We start from the raw sequence: 14,303 nt of genomic DNA on the forward strand, positions 1-14,303 counted from the left end.
GGCCTGCTGCCATCTTGGATTCACGACGTAGGTGGACTCTGGGCGAGAGTTTGATCCATTCCCAAACAGTTGATGGAAGAAGACTTGATTCGAACATTGAAGGTTTTCTACAAAATGCAGTGATTATGTCGGCGAGACTTGGAGGGAGCTCTTCCAATTTACAACTGCAATTGTAATGAGAGGACTGAGGAGAGCAAACATTAGCACCTGACCATTGTAGACTGGACATCAATCGAAAGGAAAACTGAGATTTTACTAGAGATGACGTCAGGAGGAGGACACTATTCCAACGAGGACAAAATAGACACGATAGCAACTACTAAGGGGGGGGGGAGAGGGGTAAAGAGGTACATAAGGTGAAAGAAGCCTGACGTTGCGCGAGGATTGAGACGAATGAAAATTAAAACAGACAAGGACATAGTTGCGTCTGATGAAGCGCGAAGAAGAATAAAGTTAAGGACGATGAAAGAAGTGCGCGTAAAGAATGAGATAAAAGAAAAGTACGATAAAAAAGGGAAAGAAGGAGAAAAACGCGATGCGCAAATGTGAAAAACTGTAAAACTTGTGTTAGAAAAAAGGTAAAAAAGGCGCACACATGTAACAGTATAAACACGTCCGTCGGCGTTCAAAACCGTTTGAGAATATGGAGAACGATAGACAGTGGAAGATACGCAATCTAAGAAACGAAGCGCTTCTGTTAAGTGGGTGGGGACTTGAAACACTGTCAGCTGCACAGATTAGCAATCTAGCGCGCGCGGGTCAAAACAAGTATTGAAGTCCCCATAGGATCTGTTCTCTCTGCTTATTACGTGAATCCTTAGAATATGGAGACAGACATTAAAAATCAACGTAGTTTTTTTTATTTTATACACTGTTTATTTCTCTTGCACAAAGAAGTGAAACAAATAAGTACGATAGAAACTGCACTAAATTGTTCAAGGCTTTAAGTAAAATATGCGCTAAACAGAGACACTAAAATGGACCCATTTACTTCCAAGACTGATTATAGTTTAAATTCTCCTCACAAAATTAATACACCCACAAAAATGGTGTCAAGAATTAAAGAAAATCAAAACTGGAGGAAAATTTTATGCTACAAACGTGATGCTACATCGAACTCTAAGAAAGAAGTAATAAAGAAACACATTCTTATCATCTGAAAGAATTTGTCTTCTGGGAGAATTTGTCTTCAGAACTTGGGAGTTCATGAGTTAATTAAACTAAGGTAAATGAACAATTATCTTCAACTGTAAATAAAGATAGCATCAAAATACTTCATATGAAATTCACCGACATTATACATTGGTTAAAAGGGTTCCACCTTGTCTTGTTTTTAAAATCCTACGTTACATCATATTCAACCATGTGCAAGGTTAACTATTGCATTTTCTACCGGCATATACCAATGGTAGTTACGAAAATCTGCAAAATTAAGATTGATTTTACAAAAATTTCTTCTAACACAGCTGTGATACAGTATATCTTAAACTTTTGACCACATAACGGATTCTAATTACAAAAAGTGCTCTGAATACCTAAGTATAAATTCTTAAATCTAAGAAAGATATTATCAGACATCTTCAAATTATACTAAGGTAAATTTAAAGCAATGAAAAAATTTTCAACAGGGAATTTTCAAAAATTGAAAGTTTTCTCCTTAAGCTCAGAAACTTTTCAACTACGGACTAGTTTGCATTTATTTATGAACTATTTCACCAAATTAATTACTTTTGAGGACTACATGGCTTTTTTCAATTGCTTCTCTGATTTATGGAAGTAAATATTTTCCTACTAAAAACAACAAATTCCATGTCACATACATTAAAAGTTAAAGCTATGGAAACATTACTTACAGTTAACTCTCCTTCGCTCTTTCCTTGTTTAGATTACATGGACAATTTTTTACCTCTCTGTCGTGATTCTTTAAAACCAACAGATAAGTGTTTCATAAAATGGACTAAAATTGACCAAACTCGTTTGATTAAAATCAGGGTTATAGCCAGCTTTTAGACTTGTTGAAGGCCTGTTCCCTTCGAAATTTCAATTTTTGTTTCAACATTAGTAAGAGTCAGATTGTCAAAGTCAAGCGGGCAGAAAACAATTGTAGCCCGGGCCTTCAGGAATAGAGGCTGGCTACACTCCTAAAAGTAGATCTTAAGTCTCTAAAATATGGTCGGCAAATTCAATAACATTATCACAGATGTTTACTTCTATAAATCAAGCTTAGAATGGCAATCTTGGCAGTGATAGAATTAGATTGCATTAAAATGGATCGAAAAAAGTAATAATAATTTTTTTCTTGTAAAGTTAATCTCAATTCGTGACAAAGAAATTTTTGGTGTAGAAAAACCATCCAAGTTTAATCAACGTACGGCTGCAAATTTTGCAGATCAAAATTTTGAAATAAAAATGTGCCAACTTTTGCAAATGACGAGCTGTTTCTTTGCTTATCAAAAGCTTAAAGTATAGACGTAATTAAAACCTGATGGACTAGCTCTTGGTTATGTAAAATTAAAAACCTTTTTAGAGGCTTTTATATGGTTTTCAAAGGTTTCTTTGTTTTTGTATGGAAAACAATTTAAAAATTGTATTCACAATTGTATTCACAATTGTATGCACAATTGTATTCACAAGCATTAAATTTGTTAAAGTAAGAAAACAAACAATTCCATTGATCAAACTGTTATGAAACAATCTGTTTTTATTTCCTCACAAAAGTAAAGTTACACATCTCAAGTTCCAGTTAAAGAAAAAGTAAAAAGTTATGAAAAATAGCCAAAAATTGTCAAAATAGAAAAACATTTAAAACTTCCAAGTTCCTGCGTCATTCTTTTTGAGATGAAAAAAAAAATTGATTTATGTGATTTTATATTCAAATTCTATCTTTCTTTTGCCATGAAGTCAAGACTGACGTCATCTCCAATCAGTAAAAAGGGCGCCCAGTATTTGATGTCGCGGAACTTGGCTGATTCTCTGAGGCTTCTCATAGCCAGGTTCAGTGACTCGCTTGCAGATTTTCCTTCAGCAAGGTGTTGATAAAAGCATTTCATGAACTCGAGAGTAGCCTTGTCATCAATCGCCCACAGGGACACCACAATAGACCGGGCACCAGCCCCCATAAAAGCGCGCGCAATGCCAACCACACCTTCAGCCTTGATCTCGCCCCGACCACTGTGGCAGCAACTGAGTACAACAAGTTTGGCGCGAAGTTGAACATTCAACACATCTTCAATTGTTAAAATGTAATCCTCCTCCGTTGGCACATTAGATCTTCGTTCTGGGTCAGGTGTAAGAGCAATTTCGCCTGTTTCCATACATCCGTGTGCCGCAAAGTGAACTAAGGAAACGGAACTGAGTCTTTTCAACACCTCACGTTTCGTGGCCTGTCTGCCAGTGATTGGCGTGATATTCAGATATTTTCCGATCATTTCTACTTCTTCTTTAGCATACGGAAGCGGCTCGAAGACTTTCTCTTCCTTGCTATTAATAACCTCGGCTACCCACGGCTCTCCTACAAGTAACGCACCACTTCTTTTGTGATAATCATCTGGGCAATCGGCGATGAGTCTAAGACTTGTTAGCGAAGGAGCGAGTCGGATTCTGAACGATTCACACAGGTATTTAGAATTACCATCCATGAGTGCAGCGTAAGGAACGAGCCACAGGGGTCCATCGGGAATAATGAGTAGCTCATCCCCTTGTATCAGATCAGCCACTGGCTTCATAACTGTATCGTACAAATTGCTCAAGCATTCGTTTTGTTCGATGGGAGCTTGAGGGTTTTGTTCTTCAGTTTTCTCATCCACGTTTGAACAGCTCGCCCTCAAAGCATCCAAAGATCGATTCTCGCATCTCACATTAGAACGAACACCAAGTTGTGTATAGACATCGAGCATGAACGACTGAAAGGATTGGCTAGCTCCACTATTCTCTGAAACAAAGCCTTTGAGTTTACTTTGTTTTAACTGAACTTGTTTCCCTTCGGACACTACCCAAAGATTGACGTTAGCTCTGTCCACTGCCTGAAAGACAGTGTTTGATGGAACGTTTTTTAAAACCGCTAAATCTTCCTCGCCTATCTTGTGCTGACTTGTTCCACTACAAAAACTGGATTCCATGAGGTTTTTCAGAGCTTCAGCTCGTCCTTTCTCAGCAGCAAGTAAGGCTTCCTCTATATCACCTTGTTTTACAAGAACTCTACACAAACCCGTATACGCCATTTGATATTGATTTCGAAAATTAACTTTCCATTCATCTTTAGATTTTAGAAGTACTCTCAAAGAATTAAATAAGGTTATGCTGGCTTGGTAATGTTCTACGGCTTTTGGCAGTCGACCCAGCGACTCAAAAACGCATCCTAATGAAAAGTAGGCACTTGCCTCCATGGATTTGTCTTCGACCTCTTTGGCAATTTCGAGCATGAGCTTGTATGACTCAGTGGCCTTTTTCAAATCTCCCAGAGTTCGATACACATTGCCAAGATTACCATAAGCACAACCCTCCCTATGCTTGTATCCTACTTCTTTAGCTATTTTAAGATTTAGGTTCTGGTACTCTATGGCTTTTTTGAAATCACCCAGTTTTTTATAAGCAATGCCAAGATTGCCATAAGCTCTACCCTCCCCATACTTGTTTCCTACTTCTTTAGCTATTTCTAGATCTAAGTAGTGGTACTCTATGGCTTTTTTGAAATCACCCAGTCCGTTATGAGCAGCGCCAAGACTGCCATAAGCTATACCCTCCCCATGCTTGTCTCCTACTTCTTTATGTATTTTATGACTTAGGATGAGGAACTTTATGGCTTTTTTGAAATCACCCAGTCTGCAATGGGCATTGCCAAGACCGCCATAAGCAACACCTTCCCCATGCTTGTCTCTTACTTCTTTAGCCATTTTAAGACTTAGGTTGTTGTACTCTATGGCTTTTTTGAAATCACCTAAACTGTGATGAGCATCGCCAAGATCGCCGTAAACGTTACCCTCCCCTTGCTTGTCTCCTACTTCTTTAGCTATTTTAAGATGTAGGTTGAAGTACTCTATGGCTTTTTTGAAATCACCCAGTCTTTTATAAGCGCTGCCAAGATTGTTATAAGTGCCACCCTCCCCACGCTTGTCTCCTACTTCTTTAAGTATTTCAAGACTTAGGTTGTAGAATTCTATTGCTTTTTTGAAATCACCCAGTCTCCAATTAGCATTGCCAAGATTGCTATAAGCATAACCCTCCCCACGCTTGTCTCCTATTTCTTTAGCTATTTTAAGATGTAGGTTGTGGTACTCTATGGCTTTTTTGAAATCACTGAAACAGTAATAGGCATGGCCAAGATTGCCACAAGCATCACCCTCACCATGCCTGTCTCCTACTTCTTTAGCTATTTTAAGATTTAGGTTGTGGTACTCTATGGCTGTTTTGAAATCATTCATTCCATAATAAGCATTGCCAAGATTGCCATGGGTGTTTCCCTCCCCATGCTTGGCTCCCCAATTATAGAAGTCAATGACTTTCTTGACATCACCTGAACTTGGACCACCATGGTCATAGCTAATGCGATCTTTTTCCTCCACGGACTTATCTCCAACTCCTCCGACAGACTGAAGTCTTAATGACAACAAAATCCTATTATTGTTGTCAATCTTTTTTTATGTTAAGGTTTAAAAATGTATAAAAAACGAAAAAGATTGTTTTTCTGATTACATTGATATGTAATAGTCCATTTTTGTAGTTGCATGCTTGGTTTCCAAGCCTTTAAACAGGAGTGTGGCTAAGGGTTACCTTGTTATGCTACAGCATTGCTACTTTTCAAATGTAAATTACTTTGTAATTATGCCTACAAGATACTGATCTCTATCACAACAAGGTCACCTTCAGCTTTACTCTAAATCAAAGGCTTGGCAACTAAGTACACAACTGTAAAATGGCTTATTAGGAGGGCTTGTGTTAACGTCAAATGCATCGGTGTTTACTCTCCATAGCACGCCGAGTGCTCGTTCAACTACATGTTGGAGGCTGATCTCCTTGATGGTCTGTGCGCGCTCTGGTTCTGGTATAGTATCGGCACCAAACAAATGAACTGACATCTAGTATTCTTTCAGTGCACAGGACAAATCGCCATTCGGTCACCACAGAAAGCGGAGAAAGGAACGGTCAGTGTCTGGAACCTTTACCTGGTGGAACATCGCCTCGATGTCCGCCATGACTGCCACATGCTCTTAACGAAATCTGGTGAGGACCCCCAAAAGAGAATTTGTGAGGTCTGGTCCCTTCAACAACAAGTCATTGAGTGATTTTCCCTTGTTCTTAGCAGAGCAGTCAAATACTACGCGAATTTTCCCAGGCTTGCGGGGGTGGTATACACCGTGATGGGGGATGAACCATGTCTTTCCCACGAAATTAGACACCTTCTGATACTGGGGAACTCTTCAGGTGTACCCCTTTGCGACAAGCTCCTCGACGAAGGTTGTGTAATCTTTAAGTAACTCGGGACTCTTCTCGAGCTTCTTCTTTAACCAGCTGGCGCGTTGTTCAGCCTGAATACGGTTGTTTGGAATTGGGCACTTTAAATCTTTGAAGGGTGGGGCAATTTCATAGTGTCCATCTTTCAACGTGAGGGACTCCTCCGCACGTTTCATGAAGCGGCGCTCCTCCTGGGACGGCTCAGTCTTGCTATCAGCAATGGACTCCCCAAAATCGCGGTTATAGAAATCTTCGACCATCTGACGTAGCTCAGTGTCAGCTTTAGCGAAGAAACTGGTTGCACGCAAACCCCGTCGATCGCGCTTTAAAGGACCATTAACTGCCCAGCCCAAGCGAGTTCTAGTAGCGTAAGGGCCACCATGCTGACTATTCTTCACTTCTAGTGGATCCAGGGCTTCTGGTACGTCGCTGGCAATCAGCAGGCCAATCTCGGCATTAACAGTTGGCAGGTAAACACCGTCTAAGTGGGGCCATCTGTCGACGTCCTCTTGTGACAATATATCGTCCTTTGAAACTGGTATCTCTCTCCTGTACAAAATGGGAAGTTTTACTATGTAGTTCTCGTCTAAATTGGTTACCTCCAGGTCATGCACTAGAAAACTGTCAACCAGGCTATCTTTCTTCTCTAGAGTGGTGAGGGAAATCTTTGTGTTAGGACCATTAATGTCGAGTTGCCTCATTAGAGCCTCTGTGCAGAAGGTAGAACTGCTTCCGTTGTCTAGAAAGGCGTATATGGTGATTGCTTTCTCGCTTCCTCTACGTCTGACTTTGACTGGGAGGATAGCCATGCCTGTCCGAGAAAATCCGGCCCCAGTGAGGCTACAGGAGGCGTTGTTAATACATGCCATGCCGTTGCGCACTTGTGGTGTGCCATCAGCAACTCCAATTCCACTTCCGACTGCGGTGTCCTCTTTGGGTCTTTCCCGAGGTTGTGTGTGCAGGACGGTCGGATGCTTTTTAGGACAGCCATCTATCTTGCAGGATTTTCTTTCCGGGCAGACTTTCGCCAGGTGCTCTCGCGACAAACATCCAAAGCAGAGACCTTTGGACGATAAGAACTGAATGCGCTCCTGGTAAGGGCGACGTCTTAAAGATCTGCAAACTTCTAACTCGTGCCTGAAATTGCAAAAGGGACACATGATACCATCCGAAGAAGGGGTCTCAATAGGATCATTGGAAGTGGTACTTGACTTTGTGCCTGCCTTGGAGTTGAGAGTGGTGTCAACATGTGCGGAAAAGCTTAGTTTATCAGGTGTCTGGACGGTCTTCCGGGAGCCCTTGCGAAATCGGGCGTCTGTAACCACTTTCATGTCCACTGAAAATTTCCCAAAAACAGGATTTGTAGCTATTCTAGCCTCGCGGTCAACAAAGGTGATGACGTCATCAAATTTAACCGGCCTTTTCTGCAGCTCCATGATGTCATCTACAAGCCGACGCCATCTTTCTCTCATATTGTATGGAAGCTTGAGGACTAGTCTCTGAATCTTGTCCGGCTGATCGAACTTGGAAGAATACTGGCTGCCCTTCATCGCGTTTCTACAGCTAGCTAGGTAGATAGAGAATCTACTGAGAGCTGTTCCATCCTCGGGCTTAATGGGAGGCCAATTCAATACTTTGGACTCGTATGCAGACGCAATTCTAAACTCGTCACCAAATTTCTTCTTCATCAGCCTGCAGGCCTCGTGGTACCCTTCGTCGGGTGGCAAATGATGACACGAACGTATAAGCTCCTTTACGTCCCCGGCAGTGTACTGTTCTAAGTAATACAGTCCTTCCGTACTAATAGACGTTCTTGATTCGATTAATCTCTCGAAGGAACGAACAAAGGTGTGATACTCGAAAGGATTGCCATAAAATATTGGGACATGAGGCTGGGGAAGTCTGCTTTTGTTCTGATTGGCTGCCAGCATTTCCACGATTCGATTCTGCTGGATCTGCAGATCATTTTGTTCTCGTTGCAACGTACTCTGGTCATCAAATAACCTTTCGCTCGCGATGGGCACGTTCGGGACGGAAACAGCAGCTCTGGCTTGTGGCCATTCGGGTGCCAGTGGATTTAAAGCTGTATGGCTTTGCGCGCGCGGAGGTGGAATAAATTCTTCTTGGCGATTAAATTCCCTCTGCAACTTCACGGGCTTTAGATTCATGGAAGGGGGTGGCTGTGTTACTATAGCTGCCATGGCTTGTTCTTTTGCCGCTGTCTTTGCAATCTCGGCTTCTAAATCAAGACGCAACTCTTCCTGCTTTAGGTGGAACTTCTGCTCCTCCAATTCCTGTCTCTTCTTTAACATAGCTTGCTCTGCTTGAAGTTCTGCAACACGAACTGCTTCCTTTGCCCTGGCTAGTAAGAGAGATGATGTGCGACTGGCGCGTGAGCTGGCGCGACTTAAGCGTTTTGAAATCTTCGAAGCTTTGGAGGAAGTTTTCACATCCGCACAGCTAACAGAATCGTCTGGGTTTACTTCGGAATCCACTTGAAGTGAAACAGTCAAAAGGTTTTCTTCGACTCTCGAGATCCAGTCTAGTACTTGTCGACAGATTTCAGTAAACTTCTCCTCTTCGCGGCTGAAATACTCTATGCACTTAGTCTTCTCTTCTTCGTTTACGAGTTCCGCTGCATAATTTCTGTGTGCTTCTCCCAACGTACGAAAGGCCTCTTTGGAGGTTGTAAGTTTTTCCTTTACTTCTTGTAAATTTCTTTCGTCAGAAAGTAATTCGATGACTTCATTAACTTTAGCATTAACGTTTGCTATGTGACCTCTTCGAGTGTTCTTAAGGCTTCGAATCCTTTCGTTACGAACTCCATCCGAATCGAGAGTCGTATTCGGTCTTCTAGGTCTTGTTCGCGGATTTACTTCGTCCAATTCTTCAGGTGCTCGTTCCGAAGACATCATTGAAGCATCGCAAATTTTTAACGATGTAACTGCCACTGGCGACTAATACTAACTAATTCTAGCGCAGTTTTAACCGTACCGTGTCGTTTGGCTCCGCGTTAAAAATTGCGCTAGAATTAGTTAGTATTAGTCGCCAGTGGCAGTTACACTAAGTGGTGGAAAAAAATTTAAAGGCAAGAAAATCAAAATGATATATCTAAACATTACCAGACTTCTTTTACTGACTCATTTTGAGAGATCATCTATCCACGCACCGTTTATACACTGGGTTAATATTAGTCTTTTAACTAAATTAATGTACCAGTTGTGGCATGGATAGTATGACTAAGTCATGGCTAAAAGGAGTATATCACTATTAAGTCATGAGGTATTAACTTTTCCCACAGTTTTGAATCACACACACTTAAAGTATGAGATCACAAGTTGCCATCGTAATTAATACCCTTCTTTGCATTTTCTCCCTTGAAACGTCAAATTATGGAGTATTTCCATTATACCCATGGTTAAAGATTAAAGATTCCTTGAAAGGATACAGCTAGTCCCTTATCACACCAAGTGATTGCTTCTGTAAATCTCTTCAGTTCAACACAGGCAATGGCTCCTGTAGGCAACGACACAAAGAAGCAAATAATTACTATAGCTTTAATAACAAGCTCTAACTAGAAACCATTGAAAGCTAAATCACTACAGACCAGAAAACAAAACACAAAAAACAAACAAAAAAACCAAAGGGAAAAGAATGAACAGGCCCTATTAGATTTCAGTTAGATTAGCTTTTGATAATTGAAACTTCTAAGAACATTTAAATTGCAACTGACAATTCCCACACAAAATCACTAAGAGATAGAGATAGAATATAAGACATGTAATATGAAAACAGAAAAATAAACCCATTTTTTTATAATTTTTATAATTATAGTACATTATTTAGTTTTAAAACCTTTTTAGAACTAGGTTAATTTCAACTTTAATCAAAATACAAAATAAAAAATTTGATTTGAAATTAACTAAGTTTCCCTTTAGTTTGAGTTAACTTATTTGATTTAATCAAAGACAAAGAGTTAATAATTAATTCCTAGGAAGTGACTCAAACAAAGGCTTGAAGTTCACCAAGAATAAGATTTACACATGCCGTCTCTAGTTACATTATTAAAACATGTATTATAGCACTTGAAGTTGAGTTATACCTGACGAATGATCGAGTTAATAGTTTTCTTACAGTTTTGAGTTAAGTCAAGTCCTTCCTTCTTTTCAAAACAGCTTAATAGTGGACTAAACATATCTGACACCTGTACCTAATTCAATGAGCGAAAGAAAACTAAAATACTCGTGTTGAAATTTTGCCTTGATTTGTATCCAGCATTGAGTTCTTCATCTAACTCAGAGTAATATTCTCATCATAATGGAAAGTCACGGCATAGCAGTCAAGAGCTGGATTCAAATGAACATCAGGACGGTCTTGACCTCTTAATGAAAGTCAATAAAGACAAGATTTAACTTCATTTAACCTCATTTAACCTTAGAGTGTTGAGTTCTATATTATTATTATTATTATTATTAGTATAGCGCAGCTAACATATCTAACCTCTTATAATTGCCTTGAGGGAATTTGGCATCAGCTGAATGGCTGCTTCTGCATCCCTCAGTGAATCCTGGTGATTTCCTGTTTTTGAAATAAATATCTCTGATTAGCTGTACATGTAGCAAACCTGCCACGATTACATCAATTTTAGAAAAAGCTTGCGATGCTCATTGATATCTGGGGTAAGAGGTACGTTACTTCTATGTATGATGATATGTATGATGTGTATGATAAGGCATATATTTTTCCGGAGAATTTCTTTTTGGGCATACATTCAAAATTATCACCTTTTGCAGAAAATTACTATTGACAGCCCAATAGCTTCAAAAGAGAAAAACAATGTATATAAAATCTCTCATCATCTTACCAAGTTTAAGTTGTGTAATAGCCCTGTTGTTGTGCAGTTTGGCCTTCAGTTCTTTGTCATTGCAGTTCATTTTAATTCCTTTGGTGTAAAAATGAATAGCATTTATTAAATCTCCTTTCTTGAAGGCCTCATTACCCTGATTCCTGTGAAAATCAGCCATGGCTGCAAAAAAAAAAAAAAAAAAAAAATAGAAAATAGGTTTTGTCAAAGTCTGTGGGTAGTTAATTAGTGTATAGGCAGAGCTGCCAAGATCTGAAGATTTAAAATCTGCAGAATTTTTCTTTTGTGCTAGCGGCCACTTTTGCACCTGCCTGACTTGACCCATCCCCTGAAAACCTTAGATGACATCAGCAGCCCCTCCCTCCCTCCTCACAGGACAAACCCTTCTCAGTTAACTTATGAGAGATTTTTTTGGTCGAAAGCTTAACCAGTCCAGACTAAGTTGCTGTTGTGGTTATTGCTTAGAAGAAAGTGTAATCCCTACTTTGAAACAATCTAGGTGCAATCAACAAAATTGAGATAAAAACCCTAAGATAATCATAATAACATTGGATATAGGAAACCTGGAGTTCAAATGTTATATTTCTGCGATGAACCGACCCAAATCCTATTTTATCTTGATGGTTTGATGACCCATATGGGGGGCCCAGAGTATCGTTCTTTTTCTGTGAGACTCTCTGATAATCAGAGAGAGTTGGCATAATTATAAGTCTACTGCTTTAATTACATTTAGATAGTTACTGAGTTAATAAGATCCAGATGTTGCAATCATAAAAACCAGAAGCAATATTACCCATCGACAAATAGATAGGATTTAAATGATAAGAATGATAATAAAGAAGATGAGATTATAAGTTATCATAATGCTAATAATGTGGGTGACAACAGTGGTAATAATAATGACGAGAGTTAAGCGTCATTCAATTTAAAGCAAACCTCTGGGCATTTAAACTTTTCGAGATCAGTCACAAATTTTTATGTAAAAAACAAAATAATTAGCAACTGTGACTTTCAGCACATTGACCAAGCTTTAAAACCTAGACCTTATGCGCCTTTTTTTCTTCTTAGCCATTTGTTAGTGAACGTGCACTGTCTACCTTAAACACCTATATATTCATTGATATAACACATGTATTCTAATGGAAAGTCATGACACTTCTGATTCAAATTTCTCAATGCCAGTCAGGCAAGCCCGTGGGTTGCTCGAGGAGAAGCGAGGGGATGTTGAAGCTTTCAAATTGACTGCTGCATTATAAGGGGAAGAAGATGATGATGATGGTACATTATAATGATGCAAACTTACGAAATGGATGTTGTATGATGATCAAATAAAGTCTTTACGTATTATTAATAACTTTGTGTCCTTGCTTTGAACTTTTAGAAAAGAATATAACAAAGGTTTGTGTGTTGAAAATTCCTTCTCAATGAACGGCATAATGTAATCATAGAAGAGAGTCATGGCTGGTCAAATATCCTTTAAAGTGGTCATACAGTGTATGTATCCTTGTCTACATCTACTTAAATTCTTGAAACTGGTGGAATAGAAATTGTTCTAACAATAACTGAAGCCGAAGTTGAACATAACTCACCTCGTAAAGTGTCCTCATCAAAATCTGGTGCATTTTCTTCGTCAGGTAAGTCTTCATTTTCACATGGAACTTTAATTGAACTTCCTCCTGTAGCCATAGCAACTGTAAGAAGATGCTTCCTACAAGAAGTTGCTGTTTTAAGTTCTCCTGGCCTGAAAAAAGATGGTTGCAAATGCTAATGAACATTAGCTCAACATATTACCCAGTAGCAAAATAAGTATTTTTTTCTCTTCTGAGAATGGGAGGGATACATAGACACAAAATCACAAGCAATTAATATTAATGGCATACTAAAAGTAGGGAAAGAACAAGAGATATATATAGTGAAGAAAACAAGCATTAGTATTTTAAATGAACAGCAATTTACTTCTTATTATAATATATTTTAAGATTTATAAAATACATTTGTAATTGACTGAGATAAATTGGGCAAACATCAACTTCTTTGTGTTGCAAGTTCATATAATTTGTAACAGCAGCAATTTAAATTATTTAAACTCAAAGAGTCTGTAGGTAGTTAGGTAATAGTCTGTATTTGAGCAGTGGCCCTGAGCTTATAATCCCGGTTTCCTCACATGAAGCGACTAGGAGTAACTACCCACCCCCTGAACGAGATGCCAGTCCATCCTATGGTAGCCCCCCCCCCCCCCCCCATCCCCCCTAGCATTTCATCAAGCTTCCCTGACTAATTTCTGCTACCCATTTATGCTCCTGGGTGGAAAGATAGACGGTGAGAGGAAAGTGTGTTGCACAAGAACAGAACACATTGACCCAGCCAGGTTACAAATGCAGACCTCTTGACGCTGAGTCCACCTCACAAATCGTGAGGCCACCATGTCTCCACAAGAGGGGAGAGTTTATGCTGAATCCTTTCTCGTAGGAAACAAATTTTACAAAACCAAAGTAAAATTCTCTTATTTGATTTCTAAATAGGAATTGCTAGTCAAAACGTATAAATAATGTAGGTCTTTTATTGAAATTCCTTCAGTTCAACCGACGCCCATATTCATATAGATGGGTGTTAGTTCAACTGTTACACTTATCGCAGGAAAAACAGTAAAATATATACACTGATGTATGCTGATCTCTGTTGAAATGGATTTCAATACTGTACAGGTGCTTATTAAACGAATTAATTTTGCAATCATGTTAGCATTGCTTTTTGCGAAAAATTAATTTTTTTTAATGCTAACTTTAATTATCCTAATGAACAAGACTGCTTTTTATCATATAATCCTTAAATGCTTAAAATATCTTCCTGCCCGGAAATTCTCAATAAGCACAGAATAACAAAGAAATTGATCTTGAGTTCAAAATAGCCTGAGATACATGTACAGTGGAAATCATTTTTGCAAAAGTCAATTATAACTTCTAACTAACCCGTCAAGCGCCAGCCCGAG

General features: G+C 39.2%; 3 protein-coding genes across 3 annotated transcripts; all 3 read right to left on the bottom strand.

Moving 5' to 3' along the window:
- Positions 1–2,798: 2,798 nt before the first annotated feature.
- LOC136277637 (tetratricopeptide repeat protein 28-like) lies at positions 2,799–6,191 on the bottom strand. The gene is made up of 2 exons (XM_066160015.1): positions 6,162–6,191; positions 2,799–5,630 (listed from the first exon to the last, which is right to left on the bottom strand). Exons 1-2 carry the CDS (start codon positions 6,189–6,191, stop codon positions 2,880–2,882), a joined length of 2,781 nt encoding a protein of 926 aa, XP_066016112.1. The 3' UTR covers positions 2,799–2,879.
- Positions 6,192–6,416: 225 nt separating this feature from the next.
- LOC136277638 (uncharacterized) lies at positions 6,417–9,362 on the bottom strand. Its single transcript, XM_066160016.1, has one exon. It carries the CDS (start codon positions 9,360–9,362, stop codon positions 6,417–6,419), a length of 2,946 nt encoding a protein of 981 aa, XP_066016113.1.
- Positions 9,363–9,868: 506 nt separating this feature from the next.
- Positions 9,869–13,000, bottom strand: LOC136277639 (tetratricopeptide repeat protein 4-like). Its single transcript, XM_066160017.1, has 4 exons — positions 12,904–13,000; positions 11,315–11,476; positions 10,951–11,028; positions 9,869–9,966 (listed from the first exon to the last, which is right to left on the bottom strand). Exons 1-4 carry the CDS (start codon positions 12,998–13,000, stop codon positions 9,869–9,871), a joined length of 435 nt encoding a protein of 144 aa, XP_066016114.1.
- Between the last annotated feature and the right edge of the window lie 1,303 nt (positions 13,001–14,303).

The sequence above is a fragment of the Pocillopora verrucosa genome, chromosome 13 (genome assembly GCF_036669915.1).
Source record: "Pocillopora verrucosa isolate sample1 chromosome 13, ASM3666991v2, whole genome shotgun sequence".
Classification (NCBI taxonomy): Eukaryota; Metazoa; Cnidaria; class Anthozoa; order Scleractinia; family Pocilloporidae; genus Pocillopora; species Pocillopora verrucosa.

Bases quoted from the DNA above. Each gene is read 5' to 3' on its own strand.
- LOC136277639 (XM_066160017.1), bottom strand. From the start codon at position 13,000: ATGGCTACAGGAGGAAGTTCAATTAAAGTTCCATGTGAAAATGAAGAC. The intron at 11,029-11,314 runs GTAAGATGATGA...TTTCAAAAACAG, and splicing joins TATTACACAACTTAAACTTG to GAAATCACCAGGATTCACTG. The intron at 9,967-10,950 runs GTTAGATATGTT...CGTTGCCTACAG, and splicing joins CCTCAAGGCAATTATAAGAG to GAGCCATTGCCTGTGTTGAA.
- LOC136277638 (XM_066160016.1), bottom strand. From the start codon at position 9,362: ATGTCTTCGGAACGAGCACCTGAAGAATTGGACGAAGTAAATCCGCGA.
- LOC136277637 (XM_066160015.1), bottom strand. From the start codon at position 6,191: ATGGCGGACATCGAGGCGATGTTCCACCAG. The intron at 5,631-6,161 runs GTAAAGGTTCCA...ACATAAAAAAAG, and splicing joins TCGAGGCGATGTTCCACCAG to ATTGACAACAATAATAGGAT.